The sequence below is a fragment of the Lissotriton helveticus genome, chromosome 7 (assembly GCF_964261635.1).
Source record: "Lissotriton helveticus chromosome 7, aLisHel1.1, whole genome shotgun sequence".
NCBI lineage: Eukaryota > Metazoa > Chordata > Amphibia > Caudata > Salamandridae > Lissotriton > Lissotriton helveticus.
The window spans coordinates 1,964,056,122-1,964,078,063 of NC_136068.1; the positions used below are offsets into that span (position 1 = coordinate 1,964,056,122).

Consider the following 21,942-nt stretch of genomic DNA (forward strand, 5'->3'; position numbering starts at 1 on the left):
GCAGAGTCTCCACAGGTCTAGAAGAGTACTCAAATAGAAGAGCCTGAGGTCCAGTACTTATACTCAGCAGGGCCTTTCAAGTGGGGGAGACTACAAAGACATGCCTTTGAAGTCACAGAATCCCTGCCCTTCCTGCCCTGGCTCCAGACTCACTACCGGGGGGATGCAGCCCTTTGTGTGGGATCAGGGCATAGCCTATTCAGGTGTGAGGCTCTGCCTAGTACCTACTTCTCATCCAGCCAGAAATGACTCATTGAGACACACCTGAGCTCACATTGTGTATGGCTGTTTAGCAGGCATTTACAAAGCCCAACTGCCAACTACATGTGATCAGAGACAGGCTAGGAGGTACCAAATAGCTGAAAGAAGAAAATACCAACTTTCTAAAAGTGGCATTTTCAGAATTTTTATTTAAAATTCGACTTCACCATAAATTAGGATTTTTATTAGGATTCCAGAGACACAAAGCTTGAATCATTTGTATCCCCCTTTTGAAAATTATACTTATAAGATATAATAAGTTAATCTGAATGTTATCCTATGGGAGAGAGAGGTCTTGCATCAGTGAAAATTGAATCTGACAGGTCTAAGAGACTGTGAGAAGGAAGAGTGGGACTATGAGTAGCAAAGATTAGCGTAAGTAATCAAGGTATTGTCTACATGTCTATATTACTAACCTGAGGTGTTCTGAATTCTTTGCTATGGAATGAAGCACAAATAAATAAAAACACCATAAAGAGGTGTTACAAAATGAAAAATAATTTTGAAACAGTCAAAAGTTATCCAACCTTAAAAATATATAGCACTTGAGTCTACCATTAATGTGTAATGTCACCCAAATTGACGGTGAGCTGTATCACAAAGGTCAATTACAGGGATTCCACCAAACCAAGCCTGCTCTCTGGTGAACTTTCTTGAATCCCCTCATGAAGATGGAGCCAGAAATGAAATAAGCCAAGAAAATGGCAGATCTAATCCATCTAGACGAAGGCTCAGTTGAAGATTCTCTCCCCAGACATGTATAGTATTCAGAGAGATGATTTAGCTCATGGTAACCTCTGTTCTCTACAGGAAGGCAAGCTACCCCAAAGGTAAATCTAAACAATACAACATCTCTTCTTCTACGGACGGTGCCGTGGAACAAATGCTTAAAAACACACCTCTAGCCCAGTAACATACCGAGAGGGCCTTAGGACTGAATGCTGCAACTATCCTCAATGGCTCCCTACGTTACATGGAACTTACAACATCCAAGTGCCTAGCCAATGTTTATGTGATTGGGAAGACAGGTAGTTTCAGTGGTCAGGAATGTCTGGAGGCATCATTAATACCAGTGTAGCCCAAGCCATCAGTCAATATTTTCAGATTGGCAAGATTTCTTAAAGGAACCTGGCCAACAATGTTTCCTCTTCTAGAACCCAACTATTGGCTACTATAGGTGCACAGAATAACTGGACTGCTCTGCCTTTAATTAGCCTTGCTTACCTCCCTTGAAAGCCCCAGCCTTGAAGAACTTCCAGCTCAACCCTAAACACTGACCAGGTCATTGACTTGGGGATCCAATTTTTTGGGTGTCTCTAGGCTGGCATGGCTGCCATCTGAGCCAGTGATGAAATGACCACCTTCTTAGCCAGCATGGAACAATCAAGAAAATGTATGCTGCCACATTGTCCGTCATCCTGACCAGAATTCCATATCAGTGAAAAGGGAGTGAAAGCACATTCACGTTGCGGACCCTGCGGTCCGATGCACACAAAAGACTCAGTACGAGTTGCACAGTACCTTGTTTAAATCGTAGCCGGTAATACCCGGGATGCGTATGCTGGTGAAGGTGGGTGCGGGACGTATTTGCGGATTTTTTTCTAGTGTCCGGCTCGGCTTCAGCGTACGAAGGGTAGGGGTGGGACTTGGGGAGGCGAGGCGTACGTCCGAGGCCCCCAGGGGTTCACGGCGCGTTGGGGATGTTCGGGTTGCGGCGTACGAGCCGTACTTTTTTAGTACAGGTTGGGGCGGAACTTACCTTCATATCTTCTGCGGCGTAGTGTTTTCAGGCAGGCAGGCGCAGCACGGGGCCTCTAGTACGGACCGTACTGGATGCTCTTCAGGGTGCGGCGCGGCCCTTCGGATGCAGAAGGGCAGAGCGGGGCGGCGGGTAAGTTTCAAATGTACGGGCCGTCCAAGGCTTTAGAGTGCGCTCCGACCGAATTCCGACGGGACGCGTGAGGTGCGCACAGCGCGTTCCAAGGCAGGCGAGGTGACAGGGGAGCGGGCGGCCCGGCACAGCGTAGGGAGAGCGGCTCGAACTCGAGCGGAGCTCTCACCAGGCAAGGCGGCCGGGCTCTGGAGTGTCACGGCCCAAGGAGAGGGTGAGGGCACCAGAGGTCACAGCTCCAGCGAGGGGGAAAAACACAACAGCCCAACAGCAGACGGGCGAAGGCAGGATGACCCAATGTCCCGGGGCTCAGGTCAGGGGGCAAGCTCGAGTCCAAGCCCTTGGAGATCGGTTTCAGAGATTTTGCACAAGTTGAAATAAAAGTCTTTCTCAGTCTTTGACTTCTCTCCTTCTTACAGCAAGGCACCCACCACAGGCCAGTCTCTCAGGCTAGATACAGTAATCCTCCATGTATCTTTCCTAGGTCCTCCTCTTCGGGCAGAGTTTCTTCTTGGCGAAAACAGGATCTGATGTTTAGGATCAGGGCTCCTACTTTTATGCGCAAAATCTTTTGTTCCTGCAGGCCAGGGGACCTGACCCTGGTTCAACCCAGTTTTTGAGCACTTTGTTTTGGAGACTCTTGCTGTTTCTTTCAGGGTGCAGGGCAGAGACATCAGACGCTCTGCAGGAGGTGGAACCAGCATTGTGGTGGCAGAGCACAGCCCTATTCAGAGTCAGGGGGCACTCCTCCCACCTATCCTGGGGGTAATCCCTCTATTAACCACCTGCCAGCCCAGACTGTCTCCTGGAATACCCCAGCCCTGTCACTCACAGAAACCAGACAGCAGATACACATCCTAGCAGAGGCGGGCTGAAATGGTCAGGCAAGCAAATGCTAACTTTCTAAAAGTAGCATTTGCAAACACAGGATATTAAAATAAACTTTACTAAAATAAGTATTTTATTATTCTGAGTTCAAGCATACTAAACTTGACTTTCTACCCGGTTCCCTGAGCCTGCTGGGATTATAGAGTGTAAGAATTCCAGCAGCCCATTCTGGCCTATGAGAACAGGTAGCCTTACAATAGTGAAAAACGAAAATGGCTGTAATTCACTATTAGAACATGCCACACACATCAGAGCTTGTCCTACCGTATGCTTACAATGCACCCTGCCCTTGGGCCTACCTTAGGGGTGACTCACATGAAGTAAAGGGAAGGTTTAGGGGCTGGCAAGTGGGTGCACTTGCCCAGCCAGCATGACAGTACCAGACTGCACGCAGGTTCTGCAATGGCAGACCTTAGACACATTTTACTAGGCCGCTTCTGTGGGTGGCACAACCAGCGCTGCAGGCCCACTAGCAGTATTTGTATTTACAAGCCCTGGCACTCCTGGTGCACTGTACTAGGGTCTGACAGTAAACCAAATAAGCCAAACATGTAATCCAATCAATGTTGCAATTTACACAGGGAGAGCATATGCACTTTAGCACTGGTCAGCAGTGGTAAAGTGCCCAGAGTCACTAAACCAACAAAAAAAGGTCAGAGAGAATATTGGAGGAAGGCAAAAAGTTCAGGGATAACCCTGCCGAGAGGGCCACGTCCAACAGGTAAACAGTGTGCACTGCTTTCTACAATATATTCTGTGGGGCTGAGATCAGTCCCATAGACTCAGCAGGTGGCCTGTGCCCCTAACCAGTGAGCAGTGCAAGAACAGCAAATAGATGTAGGCGATGCACCCACCTTCCTACTTCAAATATGCTGCTTGACCTTCTTTGAGTTACCTTTGTTGACAGCCTGTAAAGATGAAAATTCATGACACTGGCCAGTTCCGTAGGGGCATTGTCACTGTCGGTATGGGATGACAAGCCACACTCTCCTACCAATCAGTTGTATTTGAGGGTAGAATTAAGGGCAGGTGAGGTAGGGGTGGAAAAGGCCTACTTGAGATGCTTAGCCAAGACCAATCAGAACTAAACTGCCCCCATGTCATTACTGACTCTTGCTAAACTTTGCAAGCTCTGGTCAGATAGGGTCTGCCTGGCTCACAAAACAAAACAAAGTATTTGGTTCACTCTTTTTAAAAACAGTAATTACATTGTGACTATCCTGGTCAATTGATGCATGCCACCTGGATAGGTGGGGCTGTGGACCAAAGCTCGCCATGGCCATACTTTAAAACCTTTCTGTGGGCGGGGAGGAGTGCGGCACTCATCATGAGGTCATATATCTCTGCTTACAGAACCCCTAAATGACTTGCAAAAATCCAGTTATGGACAGCACCCCTTGTGATTTACTGTCCGCAGGATCCAGGAACTCATGTCAAAGATTGATTGAAGATGTCACACCGTGCACCCAGTGTGAGGGCGAGTGTTAGCATGAACGCGTGTATTTGGGAGCGACCACTCTCCAGAGCATGGGAGAGTTAGGAGAGGACAGTATCCCACTTATCTTTGCGTCACATGCCCTAGAGTTGGAATTGCACTTTGTGGTGTCACATTTGTCACAGACTCAGTCATAATAGTCGAATATATTTTGAATGGAATTACAGCAAATAGTTTCTTCAATGAACTCAAAAATGGAAGGCGAAAAAAGAGTCCCTCGATATAGGTATAAGGTTCGTATCAGTTGACATGTGGGCTGTCATTGACATCTGATGTTATTGTCTGTGCTTTTCATGTTATTTATATCTTTTAGCACACAATGACCTGGGGTCTCCTATTGGTGCCAGACAAGAAGGCCAAACCAAACTAGGGTGATACAAATAAATTTTGTAAGAGAATAGTCAGGGTTTTAACTGGTTCTGGAAGGTGACCAAATTTGATTGACTTCTAATGTACAATGACAAAGATTCCATTGAATTCCCAGCTGATGAGCAAAGTATCTCCTGCTTTGGTGTGCTTTCCTAATCTTGGGAACATTGTGAAGGTGGGCTCAGGATGAGCCAGGATGTAGCAGGAAAGTAAGAGAAGTTGGACCAATGACATGTAAGGCCTTATGTAAAAACTTTAAAAAAAAATACTTTTAAAATGCATGTGTTTATCCAGTCAAAGCCATTTATTTTTGGAAACTGATGACTCATGCCACATAAATCCTTTAGCCCTTAAGGGGGCTTCTGATTCTGAACCTTCAAATATAAAGGCATGACGTCTTAGAACAGCTGCACCAAACTCACCTCCAGTTTTCAGACTCACGGTGACCATGACGCTATTGTTCGCCGCAACCAAGTTATGCAGGTTAACTGATTGCTGTGAGAGAGGAGCAAAACGATGCACATGTTAATATGAACAGAAATATTCCACACTTTTTAACATCCTAGACAAATTTAAAATCTCTTTCTAACACTGAATTTAGAATTGCGTTCTAAGGTGGGGCGTCAATGCTCCTCTAACACGCTCAGGAATCTCTGCAGTCCTTGGAAGTGAGTTAACACCTCTTCGGTGTATCATGATCATCACTTCACTAGGAGTTAAAGATCTTGTTAAATAATACAAGAAAAATGGTTAAACCTTAAGTTAGCTTCTAAAGGTTCTGGCTTGAGGACACTCAATGATGCTTAGATATCTCCGGATCTGTTGCAGAGACTGAGAGGTTGGATCTGTGACTGAAGAGTCTCCAGGAATGTGTTCATACCACAAGAAGATCTCACAGCACCATGACATTTTAAAAAACCCTCTCAGGTTGGATACGATGGAAGCGGGACCCCCAGTTTTTTGTAAAGAATGCCAACTGATTTGGTAAAAGGGATGATTAGTGAATTAGATATTGCCCTGTGTGCATCTACTCATGGGCATCAACCCCCAGATTCATCAAGGTCCCGTTTTGCGAGTCCTTAATAGCGATTTTTAAGGAATCGCTATTAAAGACTCGCAAAACGGGATGCATGTAGAAATCACAATATTTTTTGCGATTTCTACTGCTTCCTTATTTGCGATTCTGTAATTGCTAAACGCAAATAAGGAATAGCTTTCCCATTCATTCCTATGGGCCTAAAGGCCGTAATCCCCCCCGCAGGGCTCACAGCTGCTTTGCGCGCAGGTACAGTGTTTTAACAGTGGTCACGCTGGGATTTTAATAACGGACTGTGCTGCACAGCTAATTTTAATTTGTTTATGCTGATTGTTTTGCGGCAGCATTTGTAGTGGTGATCCCGCTCGGGTCAAGTCCTTAGAGGGCTGAGGCTTTGTTAATCCCCCCCCGTATCCCCCGACTCACCGGACGCATTGGGGTGACTGTCTTGTCTTCCCTCCTCCACGCCTCGGTCCGACAGGGTGGCTAGCACCGTTGAGCGGAGGGCGTGGAGGTGAGAGACAGTCACTTCCGCTTCCGTCTGTGAGTGACCGGTTAGCGGTCTAGTGGCGGTGAGGCAGACGGGCTGAGGGCTTCAAAAGGGATCCAGAGACGGAGGGCGAGTGGCGGTGAGTGAGCAGTGGCAGGGCTCACAGCTGCTTTGCGCGCAGGTACAGTGTTTTAACAGTGGTCACGCTGGGATTTTAATAACGGACTGTGCTGCACAGCTAATTTTAATTTGTTTATGCTGATTGTTTTGCGGCAGCATTTGTAGCGGTGATCCCGCTCGGGTCAAGTCCTTAGAGGGCTGAGGCTTTGTTAATCCCCCCCGTATCCCCCGACTCACCGGACGCATTGGGGTGACTGTCTTGTCTTCCCTCCTCCACGCCTCGGTCTGACAGGGTGGCTAGCACCGTTGAGCGGAGGGCGTGGAGGTGAGAGACAGTCACTTCCGCTTCCGTCTGTGAGTGACCGGTTAGCGGTCTAGTGGTGGTGAGGCAGACGGGCTGAGGGCTTCAAAAGGAGGATGTTATTCTGGAAGCGCAGCGGACGAGCGCAGCGGGCGCGACGAAGGCGCGCCGAAGTGTCGCCAAAGTCGAGCCCGTCTGCGCCCGTCCGCGGCCGACGGCGGGCTAGGGCGATAACCCCTGGTCCGGTTGTTAAGATCTGCTGGGATAGGGAGCAGCTCCTCAGATTATGTCCGTCCACTTTACCATCATGCAGGCACGGTATGTCTAGTGACGACACAGATTGTGCTCACTGTGGCTTTTGTTTTACCACCATGCTGCCAGACGCTGGGGAGCGAGCTGCTCTTAACTGTGGTCTCCTTAACGTGAGGTCACTGCGCAGGCACAGAATCGATATTTTCGAGTTGCTTGCGGAGAGAAAGTTTGACCTATTGTTCATTACAGAGACATGGTTAGACCAGTACTCTGATTCGGACATCATCGAGGCTATGCCTGAGAGCTACTCGATGGTTAGGCAGGTGAGGCCAGTAGGGAGGGGAGGGGGGATTGCAATTATTTTTAGGAAACCTTTGGGATGTTTGTTGGAAAGCACGATGGTTGCTGAGAGTGAGGTGGGAGCTTTCACTATACATGTTAATGGGGGCAAGACGATCAAAGGCTTTTTGGTTTATAGACCCCCAGGGCCTTGCGCCAAGTTCAGGGAGAGTCTGTTAGAAAACTTAACAGAGGCAACGTTGCGTAGGGACACATTCCTCCTACTGGGCGATCTGAATTTGCACCTAGATTGCCCAGAGGATAAAGGAGTGGAGGAATTTTGCCGGGATATTCAAGCCCTTCAGCTTGAACTTAAGTTCTCGGGCCCCACGCACCGGCAGGGGCACCTCCTGGACCCGGTTTTTGCTAACTGGGAAGGGGTTGAGGTGTCCACTATTGAACCAATCCCCTGGACAGACCACTCTCTGGTGGTCTTTTCTATAAAGACCCCTAAAACCACTAAACCCAGTCAGGCACCCTTAAATTATTTAAGGAGGAAGTGGGCTACGTTCTCATTGGAGGATTTTAATCGTGCCCTGATTAGAGATGGCCAACCTGGAGGGGAGGATATAGAAACGGCGGTTTTGAACCTCAATAAGCGCATTATTCAAGCGCTTGATCAAACCGCCCCACTTTGTCGATCATCTGCATCCGGCCGTAAAGAAAGATCAGCCCCATGGTTTAGTGGAGAGCTGAGGCAAACAAAGGCGGAATGCAGGTGAGCCGAAAGAGTGTGGAGGGTGTCATATGATACCCAGGCTAGGGAACTGTTCCTAGAAAAAAGGCGGCAGCATCATAGGCTGATTAAAAAGTCAGCCTTTTATGCAGGACAAATTTTAGGGGCAAAAAACTCGGCCAAAGAACTTTTTAGTATTTATAAGTCTTTGACTATTCTCGACTCATCGGCAGACCCAGAGATCTGTTCGCCCGAAACTTGCGATCGAATCGCCGATTATTTCTCCACCAAAGCCGAGAAAATGTATTCGACCTTTCCTAATCCTCCCCCTGTAGGGGTTGAGTTTGTGGCAACATCGGAGGGCATGGAGACAAAAGTGTCCCTCACGAACTTTAGCACCCCCCCCCCGAAGAGCTAGTCAGGGTATGCCTCTCTGTTAAATCGGGCTCCCCCTTGGACCCGGTGTCCCCTAAACGTTTGGGGGACAGCCTGGAAGTGTTGGAGCCTTACATAAGGCATGTCCTGGATACCTCCTTCAAATCGGGTATGTTACCTGCAGGGTGGAAACAGGCTGTGGTACTCCCTCTCCGGAAGAAATCGCACATTGGTTTTGAGGTGTTGGAAAATCTGAGGCCCATCTCTCTCCTGCCTTTTCTGTCCAAAGTGACGGAAAAGGTGGTTAACACCCAAATCATGAAAGATGTGGAGGAGGTGGGATTGCTCCATGCCACGCAGTTTGGCTTTAGACCGCGCCATTCTACTGAGTCCGCCCTTCTTATGGCAACGGAACATCTGAGAGAGGGTGTAGATAAGGGGCAAACGATGGCCTTGATCCTGTTAGACCTCAGCGCGGCGTTCGACACTGTAGCACATACCACCTTGCTACAGTGTCTGAACAGAGGTGGCATCACCAATACCGCGCTGAGGTGGATCCAGGCCTTCCTCAAGGGAAGAAGCTTTCAAGTGAGGCAAGGCGACTGCTACTCAAAAGGGGTACCTTTGGGCCAGGGCGTGCCTCAGGGCTCGTCCCTGAGTCCAACCCTTTTTAATTTATATGTAGCGCCGGTAGCCTCCATTGTGGAGAACTATGGTCTCCAATTAGTATCATATGCCGATGATACGCAATTGGTCATCTCCCTGTCGCACGCACCCTGTCATGCTGCAGATGGCTTCCGGTCGTGCATGAAAGAACTTGCCGACTGGATGGCCATCAACTGTTTGAAACTCAATGGCAGCAAGACAGAGGTGTTGGTGGTAGGGAGAGCCCAGTCTGCTTGGTCATCGGCATGGTGGCCACCCTGTTTAGGACCAACCCCTACCCCTTGTCAGGAGGCAAAAAATCTAGGGGTATGGTTCGATGCAGGTCTCACTTTCGGGCCCCATATCAACCGTGTGGTTGGCGTATGTTTTGGGGTACTGAAAAGATTGAGGAAAGTCCTGGACCTACTGCCGATGGAAGCTCGCCAAACCATGGTACATGCTTTGGTAACCGCCAGGATGGATTACGGGAATTTGCTTTACCTGGGGGTGCCAGAGAAAAGCATGGCTCGCCTCCAAGTGCTGCAAAATGCGGCAGCTCGTCTGATCCTCAGGCTGCCCAAAAGGGCGCCTTCGAAGGCGGCACTGCAGAAGCTACATTGGCTTCCGGTGAGGCGCAGAGTAGAATATAAAGCCCTCTGCACGTGTCACCGTATCCTGCATGATAGGGCTCCTCGACCACTGAGGAAACTGGTCGAAGTTTATATACCCGCTCGAGCGCTCAGATCCGCCGATGGGGGTCTGCTCAGGGTCCCCAGGGTGAAGAAAGCGCGCATGGGCGGTAGATCTTACAGGTGTCTAGTGGCAAACCACTGGAATAAACTTCCAGTGGATCTGCGTCTGGAACCTGAAGAAGCGAGGTTTCGAGCGAAATTAAAAACCCACCTCTATGTGAAGTAAATCATTATTAAGCTACTGTGCTCCCTGTTTACTGCCTCTCTCACTTTCAGCGCGTGGACACGCCGGTGTGCGTAACGCAGCGCTTTACAAATGTCCCAATAATAATAATAATAATAACAATAATTAGCGAATCGCAAATAAGGAAGCTATTTCAAGGGTGCCAGGGTGTCCAAAGGTCACCCTGTAGCACCCCTGAAATGGTCATGTACACTGGTGTTGCGCACACACATGTCCAAAGGACATGTGTGTGTGTGTAACATACAACTAAAGTGCATTTTTCTAAGTTTTCGCTATTTACCACGTAGTTAGACTTCGCGGTAAATAGCGGCCCCAGATTGGGAAATTGCAATTTTAGAATTGTTCATGAATTGCATTTAAGGAATCTCAAATTGAGATTCCTTAAATGCAATTATTCGCAATTTAGCGATTTCTAGATTTGCGATTTTTGCATTTGGGATGATGAATCCCAAATGCAAAAATAGAGCTCGCAAAGGGCCAGATTCGCAGAATCTGGCCCTTTGCGAGTCGATTTTGCTTTGATGAATCTGGCTGCAAGTCACCAAAATACCAGGAGTAGTGGAAATGATATCACTTGCCCTTTCACTGCTAACAACATCACAGGAAGTGACATCACAAGTCTCATTCTCCCTTGTTACTGCAGGAACTGATCTCGCACGACCATGCGCTTGCGGACACTCAAGTAAAGTAAATTACAGGTGCAAGATCAATAACATTGCCAGTATATTCTGAGAGCTCATAAAAGTGTATTTTAGTTTGCAACCACATGTCAATTAATGAGATGCCAGACTCTTTCATGGGTCAGCCATCACATACACCAGTACAGCAATTGCATGAATAACTACAACTACATATAACCATAGCTTGTAGTGCCTAGGCACAGTCATCATATATTTATATATTTGTTCAAATGTCCAAACATAGGGCATCATTACGATGATGGTCGGAACCGGCTTCCACAGCCCAGTCTGAGGTGGTTGGACCGCCGTATTCTCATCGGAAGCGGTCGGTCCAACCACCGGATTATGATGCTTGCATTATGTATTACGACTGACTGCTAAAAGACTGGTGACTCCGACCGAGGTGGCGGTCGGAGAAAAACAGCAGCCATAGGGCATTACAGGGAACTCTGATCGCCGTACGGATTACGATGTGGGTTTCCAACGACCGAACTGTGGCGGTCCGACCGCCTGCTACAAGTAGTCATAAACAAACAATTGGAGGGCGTACTCACTCAAATCTGCTTCTCTCCAGCAGTCTCTGCCATAGATTCCTTCCTCCAGGTCCCCCTACACCAGGGCAGCTGCACCATGAAAGCTACGATCCTGTGGGCGCCGGATTCCAGGTAAGTCCTCATGTGGTATCTATGCCCTTTGAGTGGACTGTGCACAATCCGCCACACTCCAGCATGGGGGAACATGGTAAACAAGACATATCCCCAGGTGGTTGGTCCAACTACCATCGTCGTAATGAGGTCCATAGTTTCAGATACTCAGGCCCAGGACTACCCCAAAGTGGTCCAGCAAGCCATTACTTATGGTACCCAGATCTTGCATACCTTGGACAGCAAATGTATCCATAATGCTAAGCAGATATTGGAGACTTAAGACAACTTTATTCCTTAAATTAAACATTTACTACAGGCTGAGCTTTGGGCACCAGGCTTGGCCCTCTGGTTGTCAAACTGTTACTATTTTAGGGGTTAAGATTGTAGATATAATCCTAAAATGAAACATATCTTGGATGCTCAGATCTCGGATTGCAGAGATTTCCACCAGGTAACACAGATTTTAAATGTTGTCAATGGTAGGGAGGTTGGGGGTAACATTGTCAAACAACGGGGGGCGGAGCTAGCCGCGACGAAAAATGGCCGCGTAGTGCGCGAGCTCCTCGGCGAGGCTGACATAAATCATCCTTATCCTACATGTAGCTAGACGATTTCTCTCTACAAATAGCTTTTATCGCCTGCTGATCTGCAGCTACACATTCGACAGAAAACAGCGATCAAAAAAGTGGCCGGGAAGGTGACTTTTCGAGCAACTGCCATTCTGAGGCCTGCGGAGCCGAGAACGATCTGAAGCACCGCCCTACCGTACCACTAACGACCGCGACGCACAGCACGCACGCCGGCCCGGAGATCGGACAAAGTCTCGGAGGTGAGCCTGCGGCGGAGACCTACCAGATAAAGACAGCGCACATCATCCGAACTGAGACAAGGGTACGAGCGGCGGAATCCGGGGGCCAAGTGCGGCGCAGCGACCCGAAAAATCTGCAACAGTCAAGGCGGAAAGGGGTCGGCCATTGCCTACGCAGTATGAATGATCGTTGGTTTTTTTCCACAACTCATAACGGTCACCGTGGGCCCACGTTGGCAGCAGGACTGTACTGGAATACACCTTGGCTGGCAAGTGGCCGGTCACCATGGGTAAGCCGGAAAGGAATCAGGCCAAACTCAATTTCGAAGCCCAGAAGAAGCAACAAGGCCAGCCAGACATGGACCAACAAACATGCAACCCTCCCGGGAATCAGCCCAGGGACCTGCCGGCCGAAAGCGTCCAATCAATGTTTTTGTCCATACAGACGACGTTAACGAACATGGATGGGAAGCTGGACACGCTTACCTACAGAGTGGACCGCATGGCCGAAAGGCTGGACCGACATACGGAGAGGCTGGACGTGGCGGAAAGGAGGATATCGGATGTGGAAGACGCCACCAACCAACAGTCTAGCAAACAAACCGATGTGGACAAACAATTGGCGATACTGCAGGCGAAAGCGGACGATTTGGAAGCCAGGTCGCGACGATCCAATATACGAATAATGGGTGTTGCAGAAACGACGAACACTGGTCCGATGGAACAGTATGTGGAAAAATTGCTGATAACGCTCCTACGGAGAGACACATTCTCGGAGGTGTTCATTGTCGAAAGGGCCCACAGAACCCTCACCCAAAAACCGCCAGTCGGGGACAAGCCACGGCCGATCATAGCAAAACTGTTAAATTATCGCGACAGAGATGCGGCGCTGCGGAAGGCGAGGGTCCTACAATCACTGCAGCACGAGGGCATGAGCATAGCCCTATACCCGGACTTTACCCAACCTGTGCAAGAGGCGAGGAAAAAGTTTAATGCGACAAAACAAAAGCTAAGAGAGCTGCAAATCACGTACGCAATGTTGTACCCGGCGAGGCTGAAGATCACAGACAATGGCACAATCAAAGTATTCAATGACCCCAAAGACGTTCAAAAATATCTACAGGTGCGAAAATCGAATGGGGGGCGCCGAAAATCGCCAAGGGAGCATAATATGGTCGACGAAAACATGTCGGATGTGGAATAGACACTGCAGAGAAGGTTAGATCGGAGAAGGCTCTCGAAGAACAGTCTGCAACGACAACCCTGACAGGACATCGTGGATATGGACGGTCGCCATATTTCTGAACACTGTGATTGACTAATTAGTCCCTTCGGGTGGCCGATGAATCCAACCTCGAAAATTCAACTGTTTGTCTAGGCTCACCCGCCATTGAACGACTGTGGGTAATGTAACGTTACGGGGGTGTTAGTTATAAATGTGTTAATTGCTGTTTACCCGTGCCAAATCTAGCTACTGTCGAGATTTGAACGCATGCAAGGCCTCCCCCCTACTTTTACATGTGGGGGTTGGGTCGCGGCTGCTCCTGACCACGTGGTAGCACACCGACCTTCTCTGTTACTTCTCTACGGAGAGAAAGTTGTGGGGACGGGTTTTATGGCTTCGTTGAGTTGGGGTGAACGGAGTGGGTGGAGGGTGGGGGGGGGGGAAATATAAAATTCACCGGAAGGTTGCGAGGGAATTTGATGTTTGCATTGGAGATGCGGATGTTCGTCACAATTTACTCACCACTAGGCACAAATGTCGCTTAGCCAGCACACTGGGCACAATGTCCTGACACAAACTAGGCCCTTGTCCCTACTGACATGGAACGTAAGAGGTCTTCAAGATCCACGTAAAATACGTAAAGTGATGGCTTATTTACATAGGCATGGCGTGGATGTGGCCTGTCTACAGGAGACTCACCTAAACCCTGCCAGAGAACTGAAAATAGGACACAGGTGGGCACAGGCGGCAGTCGCGTCGTCGTATTCGACGTATGCGAGGGGTGTCCTGATACTGGTTAAACGTGGTATCCCTTTCATCCTTATTGACTCAGCCACGGATGACCAAGGTCGATTCGGGTGGATACGAGGGAACTTCGGAGGGGTGACCCTCACCATCCTTACTGTATATGGCCCGAATATTGACGACGCCCAGTTTTTTGCCTATATATACGCGAAACTACGCGATCTGCAGCCGTCGTATATCTTGCTGGGGGGCGATTTTAACACCTGCTTAGATCCCGCTATAGACAGGACCACTGGTCAACACAGCACGGACAGACACTCTGCCAAGGTAGTCAGAGATGGTATGGAAGAATGGCAGCTGGTGGACATCTGGAGGGAGAGGCACCCAGGGGCGAGAGAGGGCACATGCACATCACAGACACATAATACATGGTCCAGGCTGGATTACTGGCTGATTACAAGGGAGATGAGCACCTGGGTCCAGAAGATAGAACATTTGCCTAAAACACTCTCTGACCACTCACCGGTGAAACTGCACCTTACATTACCGACACATACCCCCGTGAATTTACATGGCGCCTCCCACACAACGCGTTGAGGGATCAAGTTTTCCACGGAGAGCTGAAACAAGCCATAGAGGATTTTTTTAGTACAAATGTGGGGACGGTGGATAGCGCCTGCACACTATGGGAGGCTTTCACGGTCACCATTAGAGGGCACTGCATAGGGAAGCAAGCAGGCATACTTAAAGATATCCGGCAGCAAATGGCAATGTTAGAAAGGGACATCAGAGATCTGGAGGCAGCACATACCGCTTCTCCGAGCGCAGAGACACAGGCTGAAATTAGGCAGAAGATCACGGTCTTTCACGAATATGCGGACACGGAGGCGAAGTACATGACATCGCAATACCAAGCTAGGGCGTTTGGTGAGGGTGGAAGACCGGGTAGAACACTATCACAGAAAATTAAAAACAAGCCAGACAGACTAACACTTACATAACGCAAATTAGAAATGAGGATGATGAGCTGATCTATGACACTCCGGGTATCATGAAATGCTTCCGCAAATTTTACTCAAAGCTATACACACCTAGGCCTAAGAACACGATTCAGGAGATACATGACTATCTGGACGACGTTGGGCTGGCCTGGCTCTCGGACACTCAAAGGCAGTTCTTAGGGCATACAATAACGGAGGATGAGTTTAAAGATGCAATAAACTCGCTTCAGAATAATAAGGCCCCAGGGCTCGATGGCCTACCAGGTGAATTTTACAAGGAATATCGAGACCTGCTGCTCCCACACCTAGCCCTAATGTACGATGTCTCTTATGAGAAAGGGATCCTCCCGGAAACTCTTAGAGAGGCTATGTTGATCGCACTGCAAAAACCCGGGAAGGACCTCACTACATGTGATGCATACCGACCCCTCTCCCTAATAAATGTGGATGTAAAAATGTTGGCCAAAGTAATAGCTACCAGAATACAACTATTGCTCCAGCGACTGGTACTGCCCGACCAAGCGGGCTTTATTCCCACAAGGTCTACCACGCAGAACATAAGGACAATTTTCACGATGTATCGTAGTCTGGACCCTGAAATACCCGCCACAGCGGCGCTCCTGGACGCTGCCAAAGCCTTCGACTCAGTCGAATGGGACTTTTTGCTCACAGTTCTGGTCCGAATGGGATTCCCTCCAAACTTTGTGCAATGGATAACCATGCTATATACTGCCCTCACCGCGAGAGTCCGCATAAACGGCAACACCTCAAGAGGGTTCGCCATAGGCTGTGGCACTAGACAGGGGTGCCCTCTGTCACCAATATTATTCACGCTCGTAGTCGAGCCTCTAGCGTGTAAGATTAGACAGAACCACCCTGCCTCTGCCCTTCAGTTCGAGCTACGTCCGGTCGGTATATCGCTCTACGCGGACGACATGGTCCTCTATACATGAGATCCAGACACGAACTTGAACCCATTGATAAGGGAATATATTAAATTTGAACAGTTCGCAGGACTAAGCATAAACTGGGGGAAATCTGTGGTGATCCTGCTGACAGAGGCAACCAAGCAACCTACACTGGAGTATCCCCTGAATTGGGAAACAGACCCTGTAAAATACTTAGGCATTTGGGTCCACCGAGACCCCGATGACGTAATCAGGCGAAACTACGGAGTGGCGTTGACAAAACTGAAAGAAACGGTGGACAAATGGATTAAACTCCCACTGTCCCTGGCAGACAGGATTGCATTACAAAAAATGGTAATACTACCCAGATTCCTTTATTTGTTCTGGAACATTCCAGTGTGGCTATCAAACGCTTTCTTTACAAGGCTACGCACTGTGCAACAACGCCTGACCTGGGCAGGGAAACAACCACGGATTGGGTGGAAAACGCTCACAAAACCGTAGCATCAGGGAGGTTTCACGGCCCCCGATTTGCAATTGTATTTCTACTGTGCCCAAGCGCAACATGCACATTACTGGTTACACCCACACAGTCACATACCACATATTGCCGTAGAGACAGACCGTGTACGTACGCCCCAAGCGGCTCACGCAATACCTTTCGGATGCGGTAAGCTATTATCCAAATGACACCATACACCCGGTGAAGTGCACATCCAAGGCGTGGTACACGCTAGCATCCAGAGCACACAAACTGCCTCTAAGCGCACCAGCGCTCCCACTGGCAAATCACCCCAAATTGTCCGTCACCTGCGAGAAAAAGATGATGGGGGAACTAGATGCTATGGGCCTCCGGACAATGAGTGCGGTTTTTCCCCATAATAAGTTCATATCCATACAAGAGCCAGCACTAAGTGCGCACAGAACGCCACTGAAACTGTTTGCATACCACAGACTCAGGGCGGCCATCAAAGAGCTCTATTCCACGTTCCCACAGGAACCGCCGACCTTACAAGCCTTGCAGATCCTACTGACGGCACCCACCCGCACCAAACTGGTCACCAAACTATACACCTCCTCACAACACGAACAGGCTGCAGAAGACAATAGGTCATTATCCCGATGGGCGGACCAGACAGGGACGCCTGTCTCCGAGGCTGACTGGGATTATAGCTGCGCCTAGCTCCACTTGCTAACATCGAACTGCAACCTGCGCATAATACATTTTAAGTTTTTGCACCAATCATACTATACTCCAGTAAAATTACACAAATTTGGTCTGAGGGGTGATGACAGGTGTCAGAAATACCAGATGCAGGGCGCAGATTGTGTCCATGTAGCCTGGGCCTGCCCAGATTTAGAAGCCTACTGGACGCAGGTGATGGATGCCCTATCGAAAATGTTAGCTGAAAATATCCCTAATACTCCACTAACCTGCCTGTTAGGCATACACAGACTCAAACAAGTCAGAAGAAGGAAATTACTGGCGGTGGCACTCCTGCTAGCCAAAAGAAGGGTAGCCATTAAATGGGGGAGTAGAAGGCCGCCCAGATTTAAACAATGGATATCCGATATGCTATACTGTAAAGAGACTCTGGGGACTTACGAGGAGGGATTACCCATGGCCTCCAGACCGAGAGACTTCTGGCAGCCGCTAGTGAACTATCTGCAAGCGCAAGAAGAAGACACGTGACCATGGAGGCTCTTTAAGTAAGGATGCATGGCTATACACACGCGGGGAGAGTGCAGAGACCTCGATACAAACTCCACCCAGGCTATAGGATATGTTGGATGGGTGTTTCTGAACAGCTGTAATAAGGAGGTATGGGACAACCTGCTGCATAAATGTTTCTGATCTTACTTTGCAGTGAAGGGGAGGGCCGGAAAAGCGCCTAGATGTGATGCTGAAATGTGTGAAGCTAAGGCTCTGTGATTGGACGACCGTATGCCCTATAATCATTTGTTAATATTTGCTTTATATGTTCAAATATGAGTAATCTAATGCATTCGAATGTGATTTCTCTGTGACTTCCTGGTGAACAAAATAAAATAATAAAAAAAAAAACCATTGTCAAACAACATCAGGGGGGAGACCTACCTGGAGTGCGGGAGTACCTGTTCCTTTGCCGCCACCACCAAGACTCATATCGCCCTGAATTAAAGCGCAGAAGCGCCACAAACACTGCCGGACGCCACTGCCACCTGCGCCGCTGCCCCGGGACTACGAATCCCAGCAGCCTCAGCGGCGGTGCGTACCACTGATGCGGCTGGAGCGCCAGGAGGCGCATATAGTCGCCTAGCCCTCCGCGTCGCGTGACGCACGCGTGACGCACGCGTGACGCACGCGGGACTTGCCGGGCTAAGCCCGGGACAAAGGCGGGGCCATCTGTGGCCGTCAGAGGCCGGTGTAGGCCGGGCTGGGCCATCCCTCTAATCACTGGTATAACCCATGGACCCCTGAAAGGTATTTGGATGATTTGTATCGACTCTTGCATTACACCATATTGCTGCACTATCTGGACTTTTGTGCCTTATCTTGACAAAAGTATTGCCCATGCCAATGTCTACCCGCTCTTGAAAGGGAAGACGGGTGGGGGGAGGTTGCGTTAGTGGCACGTTTGACCAGTTTATAACCCGAGCATACTCGGTCCTTGAAAAGGAAATCGCTATCACAGAGCGTCGCCTCTCGCTTGAGCCACTTAATCGCAAGAGTTCCTCCCTGGGGCCACTAGCATAGGCCGTCTCCCCTGCTAATACTGACGAGCACACTGAAGGTGCTACATCTGGTAAAGCACTGCCACATTCACTCACCATAAGGGCTAGCCTGGAGAGGCTCAATGCACTAGAATCTCCCAAGCAGTCAGATTTTCCGTCTGTATTGGGGCCAGACACATCGAACAAGGGACATGCCTTTACTAGGAGCCCCATAATCCCCGAGGGCACTCCTGTGCCATCAGAGCCAGCGACTGTTGCAGGCCCTAGAATAGCACCCAGTAAAAGGAAAAGAGCTGCAAGAGGACTAAGGGGGGGGGGGATGCCTCAAGACCTCAAAGAAGTTTAAGACAAAAACCTTCAAAGGAAGTGAGAAATCATTGGGTTTAGGGAGGACAGAGAAACTCATGCCTACAAGAGAAAGAGGTGAATTCCTGACCGGCAGTCAGACTTTGTGAAATCCAACTGAGCCGGCAAATCTTAGCCCAAAGCTAACCCCTATAATAGGCACCTTACCCCAGATTTCCCCCATTGCCCAGATTGAGCAAATTGTGAAATCCCTGATACTCCCTGTACTTGAGAGGGTGAAGGTATTAACTGAGAGGCTGGATAGATTTGAGCAAGCCACACTCGATAATTTCTTTTCCCTCAAGACACTAATCAAACTACATTCTAAGAACAGGCAGGATGTGTGTGAACCGAAGGAAAATCCACAGGTGTATCTTACATCCACAGAGGCGAGGGTACCCAAAACGCCAGAGGTAGCCTCTGGGCCCACGTCCGGAATAAATGCTGTAGTGTCAGTTACACCAACCCACTGTGCTCAGCAAACTAGAACAATCTCCAATCCGACCATGGCCAAAGGGGCAAAAGGACCCCGTCATAGTGTACCCATGCAGAGACAGGAAACTAACACCATCTCAAGTAAAACAGCGGGACATAGTAGTAATTTACCTGTATTAGCCCAAAAGTCCACCACGGCTATGAATGATGATACCTACCTACCCCACATTAATCTACCGCCCGAATGCCTGCCTTATGTAGTTCTGCTTACAGGAGTCCCCCAGCCCAAGGCCGGCAAACTAGAATCATACCATGAGCGCAAAAACAAAACCACACATTATCATACAGCAGTCACATATAGGTCATGTGCGACCTATTTGCCAGTGAAAGGGGGGTGGGAGTCATGTGGGAGGGGGGGTAGTTCAGGGAGGTAAGGGGGGGAGAGGGAGGGGGGAAGGGGGGGAGTCCGAAAACTGGAGAAAAACTGCACAAAAAATCAAAAAAGGAAACATAAACAAGAGAGCAAAGAACACAATACTAAGAATGTCATTAAGAATGTGTAGAGCTAGAATGAAATCAAGGGGACGTTCGAAATGGAGAGACCTAAGAAAACGTAAATGGCATTAAGAATTATCTCTATAAATGTGAGTGGTTTGAATAATGGAGACAAAAGACAGAAAGTTGCTGCCCTGCTAAGAATGCTGAGACTAGAGATAATGTGTCTACTAGAAACACACATTGCAGGAAAGGAAAAAATTCTGATGGAACAAGAGGGGTCGCTATATTAGCTAAAAAGGGGGTTGTTAAACTTAAGAGGAAAAAAGAGGACCAAGACGGGAGATGGGTAATTGCAGAGGTAGAAACACAGGCTGGCAGTTATACAGTGGTATCAGTTTATGCCTGAAATGATGATGAACCAGGGATTTTTGAGTTTTTAGATGTGGAACTGGCTTTATGGCCGGAACCAGTAATATGTTGTGGAGATGTTAACATCAATGGTCTGGATGGAGGGAGTATGTCGAATAGGACAGGATATGTTGGGCGAAAGAAAAAAACAAGTAAGGCCATACATAACATGGCGGCACATAACGCATTAGTGGATGTCTGGGCAGAAAAGAACCCAATAGGAACAGGGAGTACGTTTTATTCTGCCCCCCACAAGATGGTAGCAAGATTGGATTATCTTTTTATATCAAGATCAATAATGAATGAATCTAAATTATAAATGCTGCCCAGGGTAGTTTCAGATCACAACCCACTAGTGTTAATCCTGCCATCGCTCAGTAGTAGAGTGGCGGGAAACAGCACATGGACATTCGAGAGAGGTTTAATAAAGGAGCCTGTATATATTAGACATATGCAGGGATGGATACCACAATTTTGGGAGGACAATAGGAACACAGCTACGAGCAACATGGTGTGGGATGCATTCAAGGCCGGGGTGAGGGGCGAAACACTAAGCTATACATTACAAAGAACTAAGAAGGAGAAAACCAGGATGGATAATAAGATGAGGGAGTTGGAGATTTTAGAAGGGAGATTAAGCAGGGCTATATGTAATCGAGAGCCAATAGAGGAAATACTACTAGACATAGAACTGAATAAAGCAGAGGCAGGGATAACCCTCGCACAGAAAGCTGCCGGGAACTACTTGATAAAGAAAGAAAAGTGTTATGAATTCAATGAAAGAGTTGGACATCTGCTAGCAATACGTACCCGACAAAATCTTTCAAAAGGGGATATAAAGGAAATTAGAGACAGTTTGGGCAATAAGGTTAATACACCGGAAAAAATACAGGAGGTTTTCAAGAGCTTTTTTGATAACTTGTATGACTCAAATATAAGTAACACTGATGAGAAGATAACTGAATATTTGGCAGGGATACAGCATGATACATTAGACCCAGATGCCAAAGCAAAATTAGACCTCCCAATAACACTACAAGAAGTCAGAGAGGCCGTGAACAAACTTCCAGCGGGGAAAGCTACAGGACCAGACCAAATACCGGCCGAATTTTACAAGACATTTTAGGATCTATTGGGGGGGGGTATGTTAGAGATTTTTAGACAGGCACAGACAGGACGATCAGTACCACAGTCATGGGCAGGCGCCGATATAATAGTGATTTTAAAGAAGGACAAACCAGCTTTAGAGCCTGGATCTTATAGGCCAATCACTCTACTAAACGCAGATACAAAAATCTTCTCCAAAACACTAGCTCAAAGACTGAGTAAGGTAATTGAAGGGTTAGTCATCAATTCACAGCATGGCTTCATACCCGGGAAAGGCACGACACAGCACATCAGACAAATGATTACGATTTTGGATGCTGCAGAGGTGACACAGGACCCTGTCGCGG

The 21,942-nt window shown here is 48.4% G+C and overlaps 1 protein-coding gene across 1 annotated transcript in view; it reads right to left on the bottom strand.

The window, feature by feature from the left end:
- Positions 1 to 21,942, bottom strand: part of LOC144770986 (putative cation-transporting ATPase 13A4) — a 722,230-nt gene that overhangs the window by 322,517 nt on the left and 377,771 nt on the right. The window contains exon 8 of the mRNA XM_078655855.1: positions 5,327 to 5,399. Coding sequence (XP_078511981.1) covers positions 5,327 to 5,399 — 73 coding nt within the window. The remainder of the gene's footprint in view (positions 1 to 5,326; positions 5,400 to 21,942) is intronic.